Source organism: Artibeus jamaicensis, unplaced genomic scaffold (genome assembly GCF_021234435.1).
Source record: "Artibeus jamaicensis isolate MK-2021 breed Jamaican fruit bat unplaced genomic scaffold, CSHL_Jam_final contig_335, whole genome shotgun sequence".
Taxonomy (NCBI): Eukaryota; Metazoa; Chordata; class Mammalia; order Chiroptera; family Phyllostomidae; genus Artibeus; species Artibeus jamaicensis.
Window position 1 is genome coordinate 2,058,160 of NW_026521800.1, and position 19,522 is coordinate 2,077,681.

General features: G+C 37.4%; 1 protein-coding gene across 1 annotated transcript in view; it reads right to left on the reverse strand.

Annotated features, from left to right (window-relative positions):
- The window catches only part of F13A1 (coagulation factor XIII A chain), a 187,340-nt gene that overhangs the window by 122,450 nt on the left and 45,368 nt on the right, over positions 1-19,522 (reverse strand). The window contains exon 5 of the mRNA XM_053664120.1: positions 6,781-7,032. Coding sequence (XP_053520095.1) covers positions 6,781-7,032 — 252 coding nt within the window. The remainder of the gene's footprint in view (positions 1-6,780; positions 7,033-19,522) is intronic.

Here is a 19,522-nt window from a genome sequence, read left to right on the forward strand (position 1 = left end):
GTAGGTGGAGTGAACCTAAAAAGCATTCATTTGGAATTATTAAAGCAATGCAGCAAATATTCTGTAAGCATCAAGTATGAACTGGGCACTGTGCTAGGTGCTAGGTACAAGGCTGAATGAGGTAAAGAAAATCAATGACGTGGAAGGGGAGAACAAGTCATCAAGAGAAAACATACCCCATGAAAATGAACGATGGTCAACCAATCAAATATTTCCCCGAATGGAGTACAAAGCACAAGCACAGGACATCTACATTTTTCAGAATATGCTGTCTGGCACTAAGGCTAGACTACCAATCTAGAAAATTCTGAATTTAAATAGTAAAATGCATTCAATAATTCAGAATTTCTGAGTGGCCAGAAAAACAAGATGAATGAATAATAACTGTCCAACTCACTTCTGCTGCCTTTGTGGGTACAATTCTCTCTCCATCTTCATGGAGCAGGGCTCCTTCATAGAATGGATTTGAAGCCCATTTTGTGCTATTGAATTGAAAAAACTAGCCAATATTTCTCCCTGCATCCTCCCTTGCCCTCACTAGTGTGGTATTGCTATCCATCCCCATTAATGATTTAGTGATTGTGGAGAATAGATTGTCTATGAATGCAAAGCAAGCTGAAGGGTTCCCAGGCAGGAAGCTCAGCATTCTTTTATCAATAAGTACTGTACATACTCATAAAATTTTAACCTAGTGTCTTAAGTCACTTTGGATGTCACATCCACATTGACTGTGTTGTGTTTCAGCATCTTGCAGATCCTGTTCTCTTTTGACAATTTCTGATTTGCTCTTCTGTTATCTTTTTCACTTGGGCAGTGGCCAGACTTCTCTCTTTTTACTTACTTTCCAATGGTCAGACCATAACTCTAAGAGTCCCTTGTTATGAGTTAACATATGCATGCACAAAACCTGGTGATTTTCAGGCTATGGTGTATTTGAGTGTGTAGGGTGTTTTGGGGGCTATTTTTTAGCTTCTAGACTGGAGAAATCACACAATGAATGAAATGAAGAGATTATCTATTTCTCCCATTTCATTAACATTCTTTGGGAGATATCAGTGATTATTAATATAATATAATATAGTATAGTATAGTATAGTATAGTATAGTATAGTATAGTATAATATAATATAATATAATATAATATAATATAATATAATATAATATAATATAATATAATATAATATAATATAATATAATATAATATAATATAATATAATATAATATAATATAATATAATATAAAATAATATAATATAAAAAGTTATTATCTTAAAAGCTGACACCGGAGTTTTTCTGGAGAGAATGGGATGGTTTTCAAAAAGTGTGTGGTCACCAAAAGCCTGACTGTTGGAGGAGCTCAAACAACAAAATAAAAAAGCTGGCTCAACTATTTTGCATAAGAATTTGCTTTCAAGAGAGGATGGGAGGGAAGTTTGGAGAACATGGAAGAACAGAAAGGGAGAGTAGAGCTGCTGTAAGAGAGAGAGACAGGGATTAGGTTTAGGGAAGAGTCGATGTAAGTTTAAGAGTATAAACACTCTCCTCTGTTTTGTATTTATTGATTTATGATTATTATGTAAACTAGTGGTTCTCCAGGTGTGGTCCCTGAACAGCAGCATCAGCATCTTCTGGGAATGGTTAGAGATGCAAATTATCAGGCCCTACCCTAGACCTACTCAACCTCAGGATGCTGCTCAGAAAGCTGTTTTAACAAGCCCTCCAGGTGATTCTGATGTGCACCAAGTTTGAGGACTGTAGTAAATCGTTCCTCCCTTCACCTTCCACATCAAATTGCCATTTATTTCTAGAATTTTACATATGTTTTTTGGAAGTAATTTGTCTGTCTTGAGGTAGAATAGGTGTCAACACTGAGAGAAATAGGATGCTTAGAGGCAGAAATAGCCATAAGAACAGAAATCCCCAAGGAATTAACAGAAACGTTTGGAATTCCAAAGGCCAAGGAATTGGGATTGTGGTAGTTTCTTTGTGTTCCAGGGAGGACCCATCTGCCAGGGTTCTGTAATAAGCCCACTTCCCACTTCCAATTCTCATACCTTTCTCTCCTTGCTTCTTGTTCTCCACAGATGACTTTGCTTTACACTTCACTGAGAGAAAGAGAATCACAAAAGGGCAACAACCTCATCTTCCTTCATCCTCCTTGATTCAGTGGAACCAAAAAAACCTGTGTTTTTCCCATCTCCTGCTTTTTTCCTGTCACAGTGAAGGATGGGGAGTGCCAACTGTGAAGTGCTTTAGACATCTGTTTCCTGGGTCTCACCCTCTCAAGGATTTCACTCTAGAAGTCAGCGCTTCTGAACCTCAGCTCCAAGAATGACTTGTAGAGCTTTTTAAGTACCCTAGAGCCCATGCTGCACTTGAGACAAATTACCTCAAAAGTCTGATTGGGGAGACTGAAGGAGCAGGTTTCTAAAGCTCCCCAGGGGGTCCCAATGTGCAGCCAAAGATTTTAAACACTTAAATCTAATGCTTTAAAAAGGGCATTAACCCCCTTTCACTGGTTTCTCTCCATCACAATAAAATTATGCCTACTCTCTCATGTCTTTAAAAAACTCTCCTTTGATGTTTATATCACCATCTACATTTCACAGAAAGTCTCCCTGAAGGAAATGGCAATATCTACTATCTCCATTTCTTCACCTTATGTATACTCCATGTCCACCTCTCTGACTTCTTTCTCTAGAAAAACAAACTTTTTTATTTCTGTGTTTCCAAAATGTATGACCACTGTGTCTCCTTATCATCCAAATCAGTGGCAGCATTGCTAACAGAGCTAATGGCTGCCTTCTTGAATGCACTGATACATCTGGCTCTGTGACAGCACACTCTTCTGAATGCCTTTCAGCCACTGGCTACTCCTTCTCAGTTTAGATTCTTCTCCTTTGTCTACACTGTTATTTATTTATTTATTTATATTAAAATTATATTTTATTGATTATGCTATTACAGTTGTCCCATTCTTCCCCCTTCACTCCCCTCCACCCTGCACACCCTCTCTCAACCACATTACCCCCCTTTAGTTCATGTCCATGTGTCATACTTATAAGTTCTTTAGCTTCTACATTTCCCGTTCTATTCTTCCCATCCCCCTGTCTATTTTCTACCACCATCTATGCTACTTATTCTCTGTACCTTTTCTCCCTCTTTTCCTCTCCCATTCCCCTGTTGATAACACTCCATGTGATCTCCATTTCTGTGGTTCTGTTCCTGTTCTAGTTGTTTGCTTAATTTGTTTTTGTTTTTGTTTTAGGTGTGATTGTTAATTATTATGAGTGCTGTCATTTTACTGTTCATAGTTTTGATCTTTTCTTAGATAACCTTTAACATTTCATAAAATAAAGGCTTGGTGATGATGAACTCCTTTAACTTGACCTTATTTAAGAAGCACTTTATCTGCCCTTCCATTCTAAATGAAAGCTTTGCTGGATAGAGCAATCTTGGATGTAGGTCCTTGCCTTTCATGACTTGGAATACTTCTTTTCAGTTCCTTCTTGCCTGTAAGGTCTCTTTTGAGAAATCAGCTGACAGTCTGATGGGCACTCCTTTGTAAGTGACTGTCCCCTTATCTCTTTCTGCTTCTAGAATTCTCTCCATTTTAATCTTGGCTTGTGTGCCCAGGGTCTGCCAGCCACCACTTTGCCACAACCCCTCTCTGCATGGCTTCCTGACTCTGCCCCTCCTACCAGTCTGGATGAATGTGTCTACTTTATTTTTTAAATATTTTTTTAAATTTATTTTTAGAGAGAGGGGAAGGGAAGGAGAAAGAGTGGGAGAGAAACATCAATGTGTGGTTGCCTCTCATGTGTCCCTTACTGGGGACCTGGCCTGCAACCCAGGCATGTGCCCTGACTGGGCATCAAACCAGCAACCCTTTGCTTCATGGGCCAGTGCTCAATCCACTGAGCTACACCAGCCAGGGAAGAATGTGTCTACTTTAACTCCTTGGTTGTCAGACTTCCATACAGTTAAATTTTCTGTCAGCACTGGTTGTGTCTTGTTTCTAAATTGTTGTTGTCCTTATTTTGGTTGTGTGAGGAGGCAATGTGTCTACCTATGACTTCATCTTGGCCAGAAGTCCCTACACTGTTATTGTTGATGGCACTAAGTCCATTTTTGTTCTTTCTTTAAACATCTCTACCAGCTCCTTGTGGTACCCATGTCTGTATCTCTAACTCAGCCATCTCCTTTGATCTTTGGCTTTCCTTATGCAGAAGCTTACTTAATATTTTCACTTGATGTCTCACAGATGTTACCAAATTAACCTTTCTAGATGTAACTCTTAGTTTCACCCCTAGATCTTACCCTCCACTTTCCCTTGGTCTTCCCAGCTCTGAAAATGGCAACCCAGTTGGTTAAAGCAGATACATAGAGTAATTCTTGACTCTATCTTCTTCTTTACCTCCTATGCTAATCCCTGTGCACTTAGTGTCCTAAATCCAAAGTAAATCTCTGATCCATTTCCTCCTCTTCTACAATGCCACCACCATAGTCTAGTCCATCATTGCTGTTGTCCTGCACCACAGCTTTCAAACTGACCTCTTGGATTTTATTATCAACTTCATGTAATTGGTGATACCTGGGGGGGTCCCTCTGTTCCTTTGTGAAATACAACATCTAATGCTGGGGCCACCTAGCTGACTCTTTTTGAACAGAGTTAACCAGAAGCTGCTCACCATGGATACAACTGAAGGAAAGGGGGCAGAGGTGGCACTCCTACCAGGAAGATAAGCTTTGTCTCCATAGTGGCTTATGGTCTCAATGTCTTTTTACTTAGCTTTAGCCATGAGGGGTTACAGTTTCCTGAATACTTCTGTAAAGCTAATATGCCAGACAACAGGACTAACTCTACCTTGAGAAGAGTGGCCACATAGGTTGAAATGTATCTCATTGTACACAGATGATGTCATCCAGAAAACTGCAAACCAACCAAAGTTTGGGTAAATCATATCATTACTTAAATACCTTAGTGATTTTGTGAAAGAAAATATTGTGATTTTCTTTTTGCAATATGAAGAAAGTCCATAACAAATTTATGATTTATTTATCTTATAAGTATGAATTTTTAAAATTGATTTTCTTATAGTAGGTCACTTCCTATGTACTCCTCCATCTCAGTCTCTGGTGATACCTTCTGTATCAGAATGTTAAATGTTGGTATTATTTAGGATTTGATACTACATCTTCTTTCCTTCCTTATCTACATTTTTCCCTAGGTGCATATAATTCCCAAATATGATCTCTAAATTTTATCACTATACTCACAGATCAGGATACTTACCTGTCATTTCAGCTTCATATGTAAAGTTATCTCTAATTTAACATTTCAAAATCTTAGTTTGCCTCTGTGCTAACTTTACTCCCTTCAGTCTTTTCCATCCCCATAAATAACATCCTATTCACTCAGCTGCAGAATGCCTTTTACCTAGTTGACAAGATTACTGTAAACAGGAGTGCACCTTTGAACTGCAGGTGGCCCAGTTAACATGTTATCAGCAACTGTGAATATCTGTCACATAGATACAATTACTGGGCACAAAATAATAGGGGTGGTGGGTGAGGAGTATAGAATTAGCTCAGTGCCATCTGCCAACACTACTGGAATAGATAATTTGAAGAAAAATTCAGTAGAATGCAGGTTAATGTTATATATGCATAGAAACCATTGTTCACTTATCTATGTCCAGATCAACTTCGATTCAAATGCACCTCTCACAAACAAGGGCCGTTCAAAATTAGCAATACTATTAGCTCATTTTGGAAGATTTTAGAGAATATACATGGAGTAATATGATGTGAGAAGTCCCCTGCCTAACCACCTACCCTTTGCAACAGCGTGGGTAGAACTGGAAAGCATTATGCAAAGTGAAAAAAGCCAGGCGGTGAAAAACAAGTACCATATGATCTCACCTTTAACAGGAACCTAATCCACAAAACAAACAAACAAGCAAAATATAACCAAAGACACTGAAAATGAGAACAGGTTGAGAGTGACCAGAGGGGACAGGGGAGGTTAACTTCAGGGGAAAAGGGGAAGGATTTTCAGGAACAAGTATAAAAGACAAATGGACAAAATTAGAGGGGTGGAAATGGGAGGGAGGTGGGGAGGGCTGAGGACGGGTGAGCTTGGATGGGGGTAAAAGGCAGAAAACTGTACTTGAACAACAATTTTTAAAAATCTGCTAAGAAATAAAAATAAATAAAGTTATATGCCTGCACATCCAGAGTTACAGTTTATGAACTTAACATCCACAATGCATATAAACAAATTTATGGGATTCTTTAGACATTAAGGCTTTCTGTTCTTGAATTAGAGATACGGAGACTTTAGTTCCATTATGGACAAAAACACAACTTTATTGTATTTTTCTGAAGCCAGATTATAGGTCTTAATATTTTTGAAAGTCAAGTTTGATAAACCTATTTTGTTCACAGAGCAATAGCAAACACAGAGTGATGCCATCAACATATGGTTTGACAATTAACTAATTGTGCAACTTTAGGCAATCTTTAATCATTTCCTGGAATAAATGTATAAAGGCATTAATGGTATATGTACACATATACACATACATACATACAGGTCTTATCCTCATATACACTAAGGACAGGTTTCTCATCTTTACTGTCTTTTAATCTTGGGGGGAAAGTGTGTGTAGAAAAGGAACATGTCTTCTAGAATAATTCTGCTATAGCTCTAAAAAAAAGAGAAGCATTGTAAATATATAAGATATTTTTATGAGAAAAATAAATGCCTGCACTTTACCTTCACACCAAGGATTGAAGAGAATGTACGTGTCCGTTTCTGTGTTCCGGCTGGTGCGGATTATTCCATAGGGGGTCCAGACAGCAACGTACATGCGGAATTTCCCCACAATGCACTCCGGAGAAGACTGGATGGACAGCCGGACAGACCTGTCCTCTCTCATGATGACTTTGGCGCCCCACTTGCCACTTTGCAGCTCCGAAACGACAGGAACTGGGATGTAGGTTCCTTTGTTCTTTTGAGGGTAGCGCCCTAGGAGAAGACAGCACAATTTGGAGTAGATTTCACAAACCAGTTTTGTTCCCACTCTGTCATCTTATAGCTGAAAGTGGAAGATAATTTACTAGACTTGAAGTCATAAGAATTGGGTTGAATTTCATTTCTGCTACCAATTATCTACATGACGATAGTCCATTTTTTTATCCTTTTCGAGGCTCAGATTTGTCATGTCTAGCTAAAAAAACAACAATATTTATAGGAATTTTTATTGGTTGGTTAGAAAGTGAATTCAAATAAGACAAAGAAATACTAATCTGGAATGCAAAAACAAAAATGGAGTTTATGGTGTATGGTGCAGTTACTATTTTCTGAAATTCTGCCTTCTAAAATGTTAGAATTATTTTTTTAAGGACATAAGGCATTTTTTATTATTCTGGATATAATTTTATTATTTGTTATATTACCTGTAATAGGATTATATTTATAGGTTGTCATATGTAACTATTTTCATACTCAACAAAAACATGTGTTTATTACTAATCTTAATGATTTAGGCATATGTCATAGGCAAGAACGTAGGCTTCAGAGGTAAATTATCTAAGTTTGAAATTTTTTTAAATTAATTAATTAATTTATTATTATTATGCCATTACAGTTGTTCTATTCCCCCCTTCATTCCCCTCCAGCCTACCCCCCTGTCCTCACCATTACCCCCCTCTAGTTTATGACCATGTGTCTCAAGTTCTTTAGATTCTATAATTCCCATACTATTCTCGCCCCCCCATCTATTTTCTATCTACTGTCTATGCTACTTATTTTCTGTACCTTCGCCCCCTCCTTCTCCTCCTCCCACTCCCCTATTGCTAACCCTCCTTGAGATCTTCATTTATATGTTTCCACTCCTGATCTAGCTGTCCTTTTAGTTTGCTTTTGTTTTAGGTGTGGTTGTTAATAACTGTGAGTTTGCTGTCCTTTCACTGTTCATGTTTTTTTAATTTCTTTTTCTTAGGTAAGTCCCTTTAACATTTCATATAATAAGGGCTTGGTGATGATGAACTCCTTGAATTTTATCTTATCTGAGAAGCACTTTATCTATCCTTCCATTCTAAATGAAAGTTTTGCCGGATAGAGCAATCTTGGTTGTAGGTCTTTGGATTTTGTGACTTGGAATACCTCTTTCCAGCCCCTTCTTGCCTGTAAGGTCTCTTTTGAGAAATCTGCTGACAGTCTGATGGGGACTCCTTTGTAGGTGACTGTCCCCTTAGCTCTTGCTGCTTCTAAAATTCTCTCCTTCATTTTAATCTTGGCTAATGTAATTCTGATGTGCCTTGGTGTGTTTCTTCTTGGGTCCAACTTCTTTGGGACTCTCTGAGCTTCCTGGATTTCCTGGAAGTCTATTTCCTTTGCCAGATTGGGGGAATTCTCCTTTATTATTTGTTCAAATAAGTTTTCCACTGGTGGCTGTTCCTTTCCCCCTTCTGGTACCCCTATAATTCGGATGTTGGAGCATTTAAAGATGTCCTGGAGGTTCCTAAGACTCTCCTCATTTCTTTGAATTCTTGCTTCTTCACTCTTTTCTGTTTGGCCATTATTTGCTTTCTTCTGGTCCACTCCATTGATCTGAGTCCCAGTTTCCCTTTCATCGCTATTGGTTTCCTGTGCAATTCCATTCATTTCAATTAGTTATGCCTTCATATGTTTCTCTAATTTGTGGCTATAATCAGCCAGTTCTATGAGGATCCTGATGACCAGTGTTTTAAACTGTGCGTCTGAGAGTTTTGCTATTTCCTCATCGCTTAGATTTATAGGCTCTAGGGCTTTGAGATCTTCTTGAGCTATTTTTGGTCTGTGCTCGCCCGTTGTTAAATATGAGGAGCGAAGCCTTGGACTCCCAGGTCGCTGGGTTGTGATGCTGTATGTGGGGGCGGGGTCAGAGCAGGGAAATGGCAGTGCCCTCTGCTGCAGCTGGGGGCCTGCTGGGTCCCATCTAATCATCCACTCCCTCGCTTGTCTATCCATGCACAAATGTGCGACCACAGTCAACCCGCAGCCCTGCTCCCTCGCTGTTTCCCCGAGGTCGCTAGCTGTGTCGCTCACTAGGTCCAACCCTGCGCCTGGATTCCGTGCGCCTGAGTCCGTCTGACCGAGTTTTCCTGTGCAACCCCACTCCGCGAGCTGCTGGTTTCGCCCCTCTTACCGGTCAGGCTGAAGAATTTGTGGTTATCAGACTTCCAAAAAGTTCAATTTTCTGTGTTCTGGCTGTGTTTTCTGTTGCTAATATTTAGTTGTCTTTAAACTTGGTTGTGTGAGAAAGCACGGCGTCTCCACCTATGCTTCCATCTTGGTGGAAGTTCTAAGTTTGAATTTTGACTTTTCTATTTCCTCAGCCTTGCAATCTCTGGCAAATAACTTGACCTTTACAAATCCCTCTTTGCTTCTCTTTTTCTTCATAAGTAAGGATGCTTTGTATATAATTTTTTATGCATAACAAATATTTAGCTATTAGTTCAATGGCAGATTAAAACATCATTATATGTTACCATTTTTCCAGGCTCATTATTCTTTATATATAAGCTATTTCAGGGTAGATCTTATTTCTCTTTATTACTGCCATTTTGGACCAAATTCTTATCTCATATGTTAACCTTGTAACTATGTTTTACCAATGGGTTCCTGAAAAATCAAAGTCTTCACTGTATATAGAAAGTCAACCTCATAGTATTCTTTAACTCGTTTACTGACAGTTTAGTCTACAGTTTGGTTTATAAGATAATCAAAAGCATCAATAACTTACACTGAAGCAAATATTTCCATTTCACACATTCCCAAAATATATTCAATATGTAATTCTTCTTCACTTGAAAAAAATATGTATCAGATGAAGTCTGCACATTGTTTTGATTGTAAATAGAAGAAACTTCAAGAGCAAAACTTAGTCACTTCAATTGTTTTATATAAAACACAGAGGATACAACAATAAAACGAGTAAAAATGATGCTTTGTTTTAGCATCTGCAATTACTGAGGTCTTTAAAATATTCTTTGGTAGGTATTTAGCTGAAGATGGAGCATTCTGAGGAGGTGGTTTCCTAAGTTACTGCTGTGAGAGGCTTAATCTTAATGAAAATAATTTACACAGTGCAAGACAGAGAGAAAAATTAGAACTCTGGAACTTTGCTATGTGTTAAGGGTATCAGTTACTCAACACTCAGAATGAACGTTATAAATCTGATAAAGCTTTAAATGGCTTCCTGCCAAGGTGCTACAGTGTATAGGTATTGTTCTTGGGATGACATGGGGCTCAGCTTCTGAGAAGCCTGAATGAATTTCCACTTTAAAAAGCTGTTTGTTCCAAATGCACCCTCATCCCAGTATTTCCCATGTACACTCCTCTTTGTGCATGATCATCTGGGTGTGAGGTTGCCCTTTCCTCTGGGGGCACTGTTGCCCTGTACAGCCCCCATCACTGCTGAAGTGTAGACATCAAAGGCAATCAATCTTGCTAGCTAAATAATTCATTTATTGCAGTAGCTGTTGTCACTAAATACTGGCTTGGACTTAAAATACACAGTATTAAATACAACACAAGTTTGGTAAAAATATACTTTCAGAGATAAAATCTATGCAATAATGACAGACTTATGATTTTTGAAGAAAAATGGATAAAATGGATTTTATTATTTTTAAAATAATTTTTAAATAGTTTGTTTTTTACTGTATTTTCCCATTACCATTTATCCCCCTAATACCCTCTTCCACCTTCACCCACCCCAAAGGATGAAAGGAACTTTGAAATGAATTGCATCAGAATGTTCCTTTGGGACTAGCAAAGAAGTAGGAGGGTACCCATCTGAAACCATGTGCTATGGGCCATGAACCTCAGCATCACCTTTGCACTAACATCCATTTTTGGTTGGAGCACTGAAATAATAAAGACAATGACTAGTTTCCGTTATTACATATTATGATTTTAAAGACTCGTTAAATTTGACCTATCAAATTCACATTATACAAAAAGAATTGTCTTTGAGCCCAGACATGACCTAATTTAAACACTCTTGTTTGTTTGAACATTTTTCACTTCAGCAATAAATGTGCTAGGAGTTATTTCAAGTACTAGGGATACAACAGTGAATGATACAGATTCCTGTGGTCATAGAGCTTATAGTTTACAGAAAAAGCAGATGACTGCACTGTTTATTATGTGCCTGTCACTGCTTTATTACTTGTCCCAAACTGGGGGAGGGGAATCATGATCATCATTCCAATTTCACAAATTAGGAAACTAAGACACAGGGTCATTTACACAGTGCCAGACAGGGAGAAAGATTAGAACCCCAGTGCTTTGCTATGTATTAGGGGTATTAGTTAATCATCACTCAGAATGAACATTATCATAAATCTGATAAAGCTTTGAAAATGGTTCTCTGCCAAGGTGCTACAGTGTCCAGGTGGTGTTCTTGGGACTACATGGGGCTCACTGTGAGCCACTAGTAAGTGGTGGAGCTCAGATGTGAGTCCAGTCTGGCCTGAGAGCCTGAGAGTTTAACTGTTAAGCTTTGTAGAAGTTATATGTGTAGAAAACACTTTGTAGTTGGTGAGAACTATGTTCAAGTTAAGACTCCACAATTTACTATTGATGCTTCTTTGAGAAGATTTCTTAAATGTCTAAGCTTTCCTTTTCCTGTCTCTTTGCAGTTTAGCTCTGGAAATGGAAAGAAAATAAAGTTTATAATTATTTATAACAAATAATAAATATAATAAATATAATATATATAATATAATATAATATAATATAATATAATATAATATAATATAATATAATATAATATAATATAATATAATATAATATAATATAATATAATATAATATAATTAATATAAGCTTCATGCCTGGCATACGGTATGGACTGACTCAGGAGATACTTACTGTTTGTGTTTGAAACAGTTCCTGGGAAAATTAGAAGGTAGAGGAGGCCATTTTAATCTCACTGGTTCTGAATCTGAAGAGAGGTGGGTGCCCCAGGGCAGGGAACTTTCATGGCCACGGGGAGAGCTGCCTCTGACCTTTACTGCATGGGTGTGGGCAAAGCACTCAGCCTCTCTCTGTGAAACTTTCATTTATTCCATAAAATGGGGGTAATAGTGGTTGTAGTTGTGATGAGAAGGGCACCTTAATAAGTGGCAGTTATTATTATTATTCCTGTATTTTCCCTGGCTTTCTGACTTTTCTGCTCCAGAAGTGGGAAGCCAGGATGGGTTCAGGCAATGAACCTATAGAACCGAAATCTACTTACTTTCAAAGGTCAGTTTATTCCAGATTCCAGAGTCTTGAGCTGACTAATATTTCTGTCAGAAGAACTTATACAGGCTACCCTCACACACACACACACACACACACACACACACACACACACACACTGGTGTTCCTTATTAACTGAGAAAGCCCTAATAATTTCAGAATTATCATGGAAGAATCACCTGAAACCTGTACTTCACTGATAATTTCTGATTTCTGAATGGTCATTATTTATGCTCCAGAGCAGGAGTTGGCCAACTATTGTCCAGGGACCAAATGTAGCTTGCCACTTTCTGTAAAGTGTTATTGGAACATAGTCCAACTCATTTATTTGTGTATTATTGTGCTGCAGCAGCAGAGTTGAGTAGCTATGACAGAGACCATATGGTCTGCAATGCCTAAAATGTTTAGTATCTGGCCCTTACAATAAAACTTTGCTAACTTTGCCTTGGAGAATTTTACACTTTAGTTACTTAAGGGGTAATTTATCATAGACACAGAATCTGAGACTCAGGCCTAAGAAGAAAATACCATTACCTACTTTCTCCTTTCAAAGAAAAATTTGGTATTAAACCAACAGCAAACATCTGTGCTACTATCAGGTCAACATTTAGTTTCCTTAAAGCGTGTCAGCTAAACTGCTCAGAGTTTCAGAGGGTGTTGAAGACATAGCAAGTTAGTTGTAACTTTTCATTGCTTTCACTGTACGTAGCTAAAATGTTCAATTTTATTGCTGTAACAGTTGTCAAGGCCTCTCACATAGAGATGGAAATAAAATGACAGGAATAAAGGTTTGTTTCCTGGGGTCCTTACAACAGCCCTTTGAGGGATTTTTCACAGATCGGAAACTGAAGCTCCAGGAGGTTGTTACCTGCAGGACATTGTGTAGCTAGCTAGGCAGAGAGGAGGCAAGGCTTGGACCAAGCTCTCTGTGCTGCGAAGGCCATTCTCCTTCCCCTATATCATGCCACCTCCACAGAGGTAAGGGGGAGGGAACTGGAGGATTACAAAGATGAAGGAATCCAAGAGAAGAAGAAAGTGGGGCAATCCAAAGGGTATGAGTCAAAAGGAGAGTGAGAAGATACACTGTGGTGGATGGCAGATTTGTAAGAAAGAAGTATGAATCCAAGAGCTTAATGAAGGGTGGTGAGAAAGAAGACCTGGCAGGCAGGAGTCTGCAAAAGGGTCTCAGGACTCCAAGGGATTTGATCTGGGAAGGTTTTGAGGGTGGTGTCAGTGACTGAAGGGAGAAGGGTGAGCAGTGCTGATGACAGGTCAGGCCATGTTGGTGCCAGACCAGTGTATAGAAGAGAATCAGGAGCAGGCAGCAATTACATTCAATACAAAGGGAGAAAAAAAGAACCCAGATTTGCAGGCCTTTTCATATTCACTGTATGGAAAAGGTGATTATTAATGTGAGACCTGACATGTCAATAGTACCTCAGGGTATTGTCGCCTGCTCCGTTACAGCATGTTTAATTCTGAATGTAATGATTTCTGTGACAGCACTGGGGAAGAATTTTCCATGATTGAATTGTGAGTAAGGAAGTTGTGACAGAGTAGTATTTCATTTCATTAAATAGCCCTTCTCACCCCCAGGAGGTGGCACATTTAAGAAACCACAATCAGGCTGCACTCTGAACACCCATCCATCAACACCCATGACTGCCTGCCAGCTATCCTGGGCCTATTCTGAATGTGAAACACAGTCCTACACAGGTGACCACCATTCACACATTTGCTGAAAGTGTATAATACCTAGATAGATGTTTTGTTTTGTACCCCACCCCCCATACTGTGTAATTTTGTGTTTAAACAAAAATGTGAGCAAGACAAATAGAATCAGAAAATGTAATATTCCAGAAAAGATCCTTATTTTGTTTTTTTTTAATTTGATCTTTATTGTATTTTCCATTACTATTTAGTCCCCTTATACACCCCTCCCCAGCAATCACCACACTGTTGTCTATGTCCATGAGTCATTTTTCCATTTTGTGTGAACCCTCCATTTCCTCTCCTCTAACCCCTCTCCCCAACTAGCTGTCATTCTGTTCTCCATCTATGAGTTTCTCTCCAATTTCCTTGTTAGTTCAGTTTGTTCATTAGATTCTACATATGAGTGAAATCATTTGGTATTTCTCTTTCTCTGTTTGTCTTGTTTCACTTAGCACAGTGTCCTCCAGGTTTATCCATAGTGTTGTGAAGAGTAAAATTTTCTTCTTTTTTACAGCCAAGTTGTATTCTATTGTTATTATAAGTATTCCATAGTTATTTTATCCACTGATGGATACTTAGGCTGTTTCCATATCTTGGTGATTGTAAATAATGCTTTAATGAATATAGAGATACTTATGTTCCTTCAAAGTAGTGTTTTGGGTTCCTTCGGATATATCCCTAGAAGTGGGATCATTGGGTCAAAGGGAAGATTCATTTTAAAATTTTCCTCCATACTGCTTTCTGCATGGCTGCACCACTCTGGATTCCCATCAACAGTGCAAAGGCTTCCCTTTTCTCCACATCCTCACCAGTACCTGTTATTTGTTGATTTATTGATGATAGCCATTCTGACAGTTGGGAGATGATATTTCATTATGGTTTTAATTTGCATTTCTCTGATGATTGTTGATGTTGAGCATCTTTTCATACGTCTATTGGCTATCTGTATGTCCGCTTTGGAGAAGTGTCTATTCAGGTCCTTTGCCCATTTTTTAATTGTGTTGTTTGTGTTTTTGGTGTCGAGTTTTGTAAGTTCTTTGTAAATTTTGGATATTAGCTCCTTATCAGGTGTATCAGCAAATATGTCCTCTCATTCTGTGGGTTTTTTAAATTTTGTTAATGATTTCTTTTGCTGTGCAAAGTATTTTTTGTTTGATATAGTCCCATTTATTTATTTTTTCTTTTGTTTTCCTCGCCTGGGGAGATATATCTGATAAAATATTGCTACAAACAATGTCAAAGATTTTGCTGCCTATGTTTTCTTTAAGGATTTTTATGGTTTCAGGTCTAACATTTAAGTCTTTGATCCATTTTGAATTTATTCTTGTGTGTGGTATAAGGAGGTGGTCTAGTTTCATTTTTCTGCATGTATCTGTCCAATTTTCCCAAATCATTTATTGAATAAACTATCTTTTTTTAAAAAATTCATTTTGTTGGTATTTTAAGGTCTAAAAAATGTACAAAGACTTTACAAAAAGCAGGACAGATGCTCTCAGTAGTGTGGACATACTGTCATTTTGTTTCGGGCTTTGCCATAGAGATTTGATTTTTACATGTTGGTTCCCATTTTCTATATATACCTGTCATTTTTGTCTCTACTCTGCAATGAGGATGATTATAAATTAAGCCATCCTAGAAGAAGAAAATAGTTTTATGAATGACTCTAAGTTTGTCATTATAATAAGTTGAAGCACTAAGTGAAATATGCTTTGCTACATTCAGACATTCCTGCTTAACATTTTTTTCATTAACTCTTCTTTGAGTGAAATAGAGAGAGTGGTGAATTTACTTACGCTTCCTCTTGGTAGACATACTCCCTTCCATGTTCACCTTTTTTCCTTTTGACCCAGCAATTTCACTGCTAGGATTATATCCTAAGAATCCTAAAACATCAATTTCAAAAAACCTATGCACCACAATGTTCATAGCAGCACAATTTACAATAGCCAAGAGTTGGAAGCAACCTAGGTGCCCATCAGTAAATGAATGGATCAAAAAATTGTGGTACATATACACAATGGAATTCTATGCAGCAGAGAGAAAGAAGGAGCTACTACCCTTTGCAACAACATGGATGGAACTGGAAAGCATTATGCTGAGTGAAATAGGCCAGGTGTTGAAAGACAAATACCATATGATCTCACCTTTAACAGGAAGCTAAACAACAAAATAAACAAGCAAGCAGAATAAAAACAAAGACACTGAAATAGAGGACAAGGGGACAGTGACCAGAGGGAAGAGGGAAGGGAATTTAAGGGGGATAAAGGGGGAGGGATTTGGAGGAACAAATATGAAGGACACAGGGATGAGAACTAAGGGGGGTGGGAATGGGAGGGAGGTGGGAGCACGGGGCGGGGGGTGGCTGGGATGGGAGAAATAGACAAAAAACTGTATTTGAAAAATAACTAAATAAAATTATTAAAAAATAAATAAAATCAATCTATTCTTAAAACAGGGGAGGCTGGGATGGGAAAAATAGACAAAAAACTGTACTTGAAAAATAACTAAATAAAATTAAAAAAAAAAACTAGGAAATAACAAAATCATATTCTGCACCTGGAAATTACTTACAGAAACTCTGTGACTATAAGAAATAGATTTTTTTAGTGCCTTGATAGAAAATCTTTGGTTCTCCTTTTTAATAAAATTTATTGGGTGAAAAAAAAGTATTATCCTACAATTCTGTTTTACCATGTGATCTAAAACATGAAAGGGATTATTATTGGACTATAATGGGAGGGTAGTTTATCAAAGTCTGTGAATCAAACTAAAAGTCCACCAAGACTTGCAGTGAGAATCAACTGCTCCCCTTTGAAGGAAAAGGAAAAAAGGTGAACATGGAAGGGAATATGAATAAACTATCTTTAGCCCATTGCATGCTCTTGCATCCTCTATTGAATATTAACTGACTATAAAGGTGTGGTTTTATTTCTGGGTTCTCTATTCTGTTCCATTGATCTTTGTGTCTGTTTTCATGCCAGTACTATGCTGTTTTGATTACTATAGGCTTATAGTATAGTTTGATATTAGGCGGTGTGATTCCTCCAGCTTTGTTCTTCTTTCTCAGGCTGACTGTGTGTGGGGCCTTTTTTGATTCTGTATTAATCTTTGAAATATTTGTTCTAGTTCTGTGAAATATGCCACTGGAATCTTGATAGGAATTGTGTTGAATCTAGATTACTTTGGGTAGTGTGGACATTTTAATGATGTTACTTCTTCCTATCCATGGTCACAGTATTGCTTCCATTTATTTGTATCTTCTTCTTCTTCTTCTTTCTTCAGTGTCTTATAATTTTATGAGTACAGGTCTTTTATATCTTTGGTTAGGTTTATTCCTGGATATTTCATTCTTTTTGTAGCAATTGTGAATGAGATTGTTTTCTTAATTTTCTTTTCTTTTAGTTCATTATTGGCATGTAAAAATGCAACTGATGCCCTGGTTGGTGTGGCTCAGTGGATTGAGAACCTGCCTGCAAACAAAAGGGTCATCATTTCAGTTGTCAGGACACATGCCTGGGTTGCAGGCAGTGTCCCCAGTTGAGGGTGTATGAGAGGCAACCACACACTGCTGTTTCTCTTCCTCTCTTTCTCCCTCCCTTCACCTCTCTTTAGATATAAATAAATAAAATCTTTTAAAAAATGCAACTGATTTCTGGATATTAATTTTGTATCCTGACACTTTGCTGAATTCATTTATCAGTTTTAGTAGTCTTTTGTAATCTTTGGGGTTCTGTACATATAGTATCATGTCACCCACAAATAATAAAGTTTCACTTTCTTCCTTCCAATTTGGATGCCTTTTATTTCTCCTTCTTGTCTGATTGCTGTGGCTATGACTTCTAGAACTATGTTGAATATGAGAGATGAAAGCAGACATCATTGTCTTGTTCCTGATATTAAGTGGAATGTTTGTATTTTTGCCCATTGAGTATGATGCTGGCAATGGGTTTGTAATATATACCTTTTATTATGTTTAGATATGTTCCTTCTATTCCCACTTTCTTGAGAGTTTTATGATAAATGGGTGCTAGATTTTATCAAATGCCTTTTCTGCATCTATTGATATGCTCATGTGGTTTTTATTTTTCATTTTATTCATGTGGAGTATCACATTTATTGATTTGTAAATGTTGTACCAACCTTGCATTCCCAGAATAAATCTCATTTGATCACAGTTTATAATCTTTTTTAATGCATTGCTGTATTTGGTTTGCTAGTATTTTGTTGAGGATATTAGCATCTATGTTCATCAGGGATTTTGTTTATAATTTTATTCCTTTATAGTGCCTTTATCTAGTTTTTGGAATTGGAATAATTCTGGCCTCATTAAATGAGTTCGGGAAGCTTCCCTCCTCTTGAATTTTATGAAATAGTTTGAGAAAAAGAGGTGGTAGTTCTTCTCAGAATATTTGATGAAATTCACTTGTAAAACCATCTGGCCCAGAGCCTTTATTGGTAGTTTTTTGATTACTGCTTCAATTTCACTAGGTGTAACCTGTTTATTTATATCCTCTGATTCTTCCTGATTTAGTTTTGGAAGATTGCATGTTTCTAGGAATTTATCTGTTTTGTCTAGTATGTGCAGTTTATTGACATAAAGTTGCCCATAGTATTTTTTTACAATTCTTTGTATTTCTTTGGTCAGTAGTTATCTCTCCTCTTTCATTTCTGATTTTATTTATTTGGATTCTTTCTTTTTTTTATTTATGAGTCTAGTTAAAGATTTGTTAATCTGGTTTATCTTTTCAAAGAACCAGCTCTTGGATTCATTGTTCTTTTGTATCATTTTTTAGACTGCATTTCATGTATTCCTTCTTTGATCTTTATTATTTCCTTCCTTCTGCTCACTTTAGGCTTTGTTTATTGTTCCTTTTCAATTTTCTTTAAGTGTGAAGTTAGATAGTTTATTTGAGTTTTTTCTTCTTCAGACAGGCCTGTAACACTATGAATTTCCTTCTTAGGATTGCTTTCCCAGTGTCCCACAGATCTTAGATTGTTGTACCCTCATTTTCATTTGTTTCAAGCTATGTTTTGATTTCTCCTTTGACCTCATTATTGACCTATTCATTGTCTAATAACGTGTTATTTAGCTTCCATGTCTTTGTGTGTGTGTTTTCAGTGTTCTTCCTGTGATTGGTTTCTAGTTTCATAGCACTGTGGTCAGAGAAGCTGCTTAATGATTTCAGTCTTCTTAAATTTATTGAGACTTGTTTTGTGTCCTAACATGTACACTTGAAAAGTATGTATATTCTGCTGCTCTGGGATGAAATGCTCTGAAGATAACAATTACATCTATTTGATCTAGAGTGTCATTTAAGGTTGTCTCCAGTTGATTTTCTGTCTGAAAGATCTATCAGTGAAGTCAATGGGGTGTTAAAACCCCCAACTATAACTGTATTTCCGTCACTTTCTCCCTTTATGTCCATCAAGATTTGCTTTACATATTTAGGTGCTCCTATGTTGAGTGCATGAATATTTTCTTGGGTTATGTCCTCTTGTTGGATTGTTCC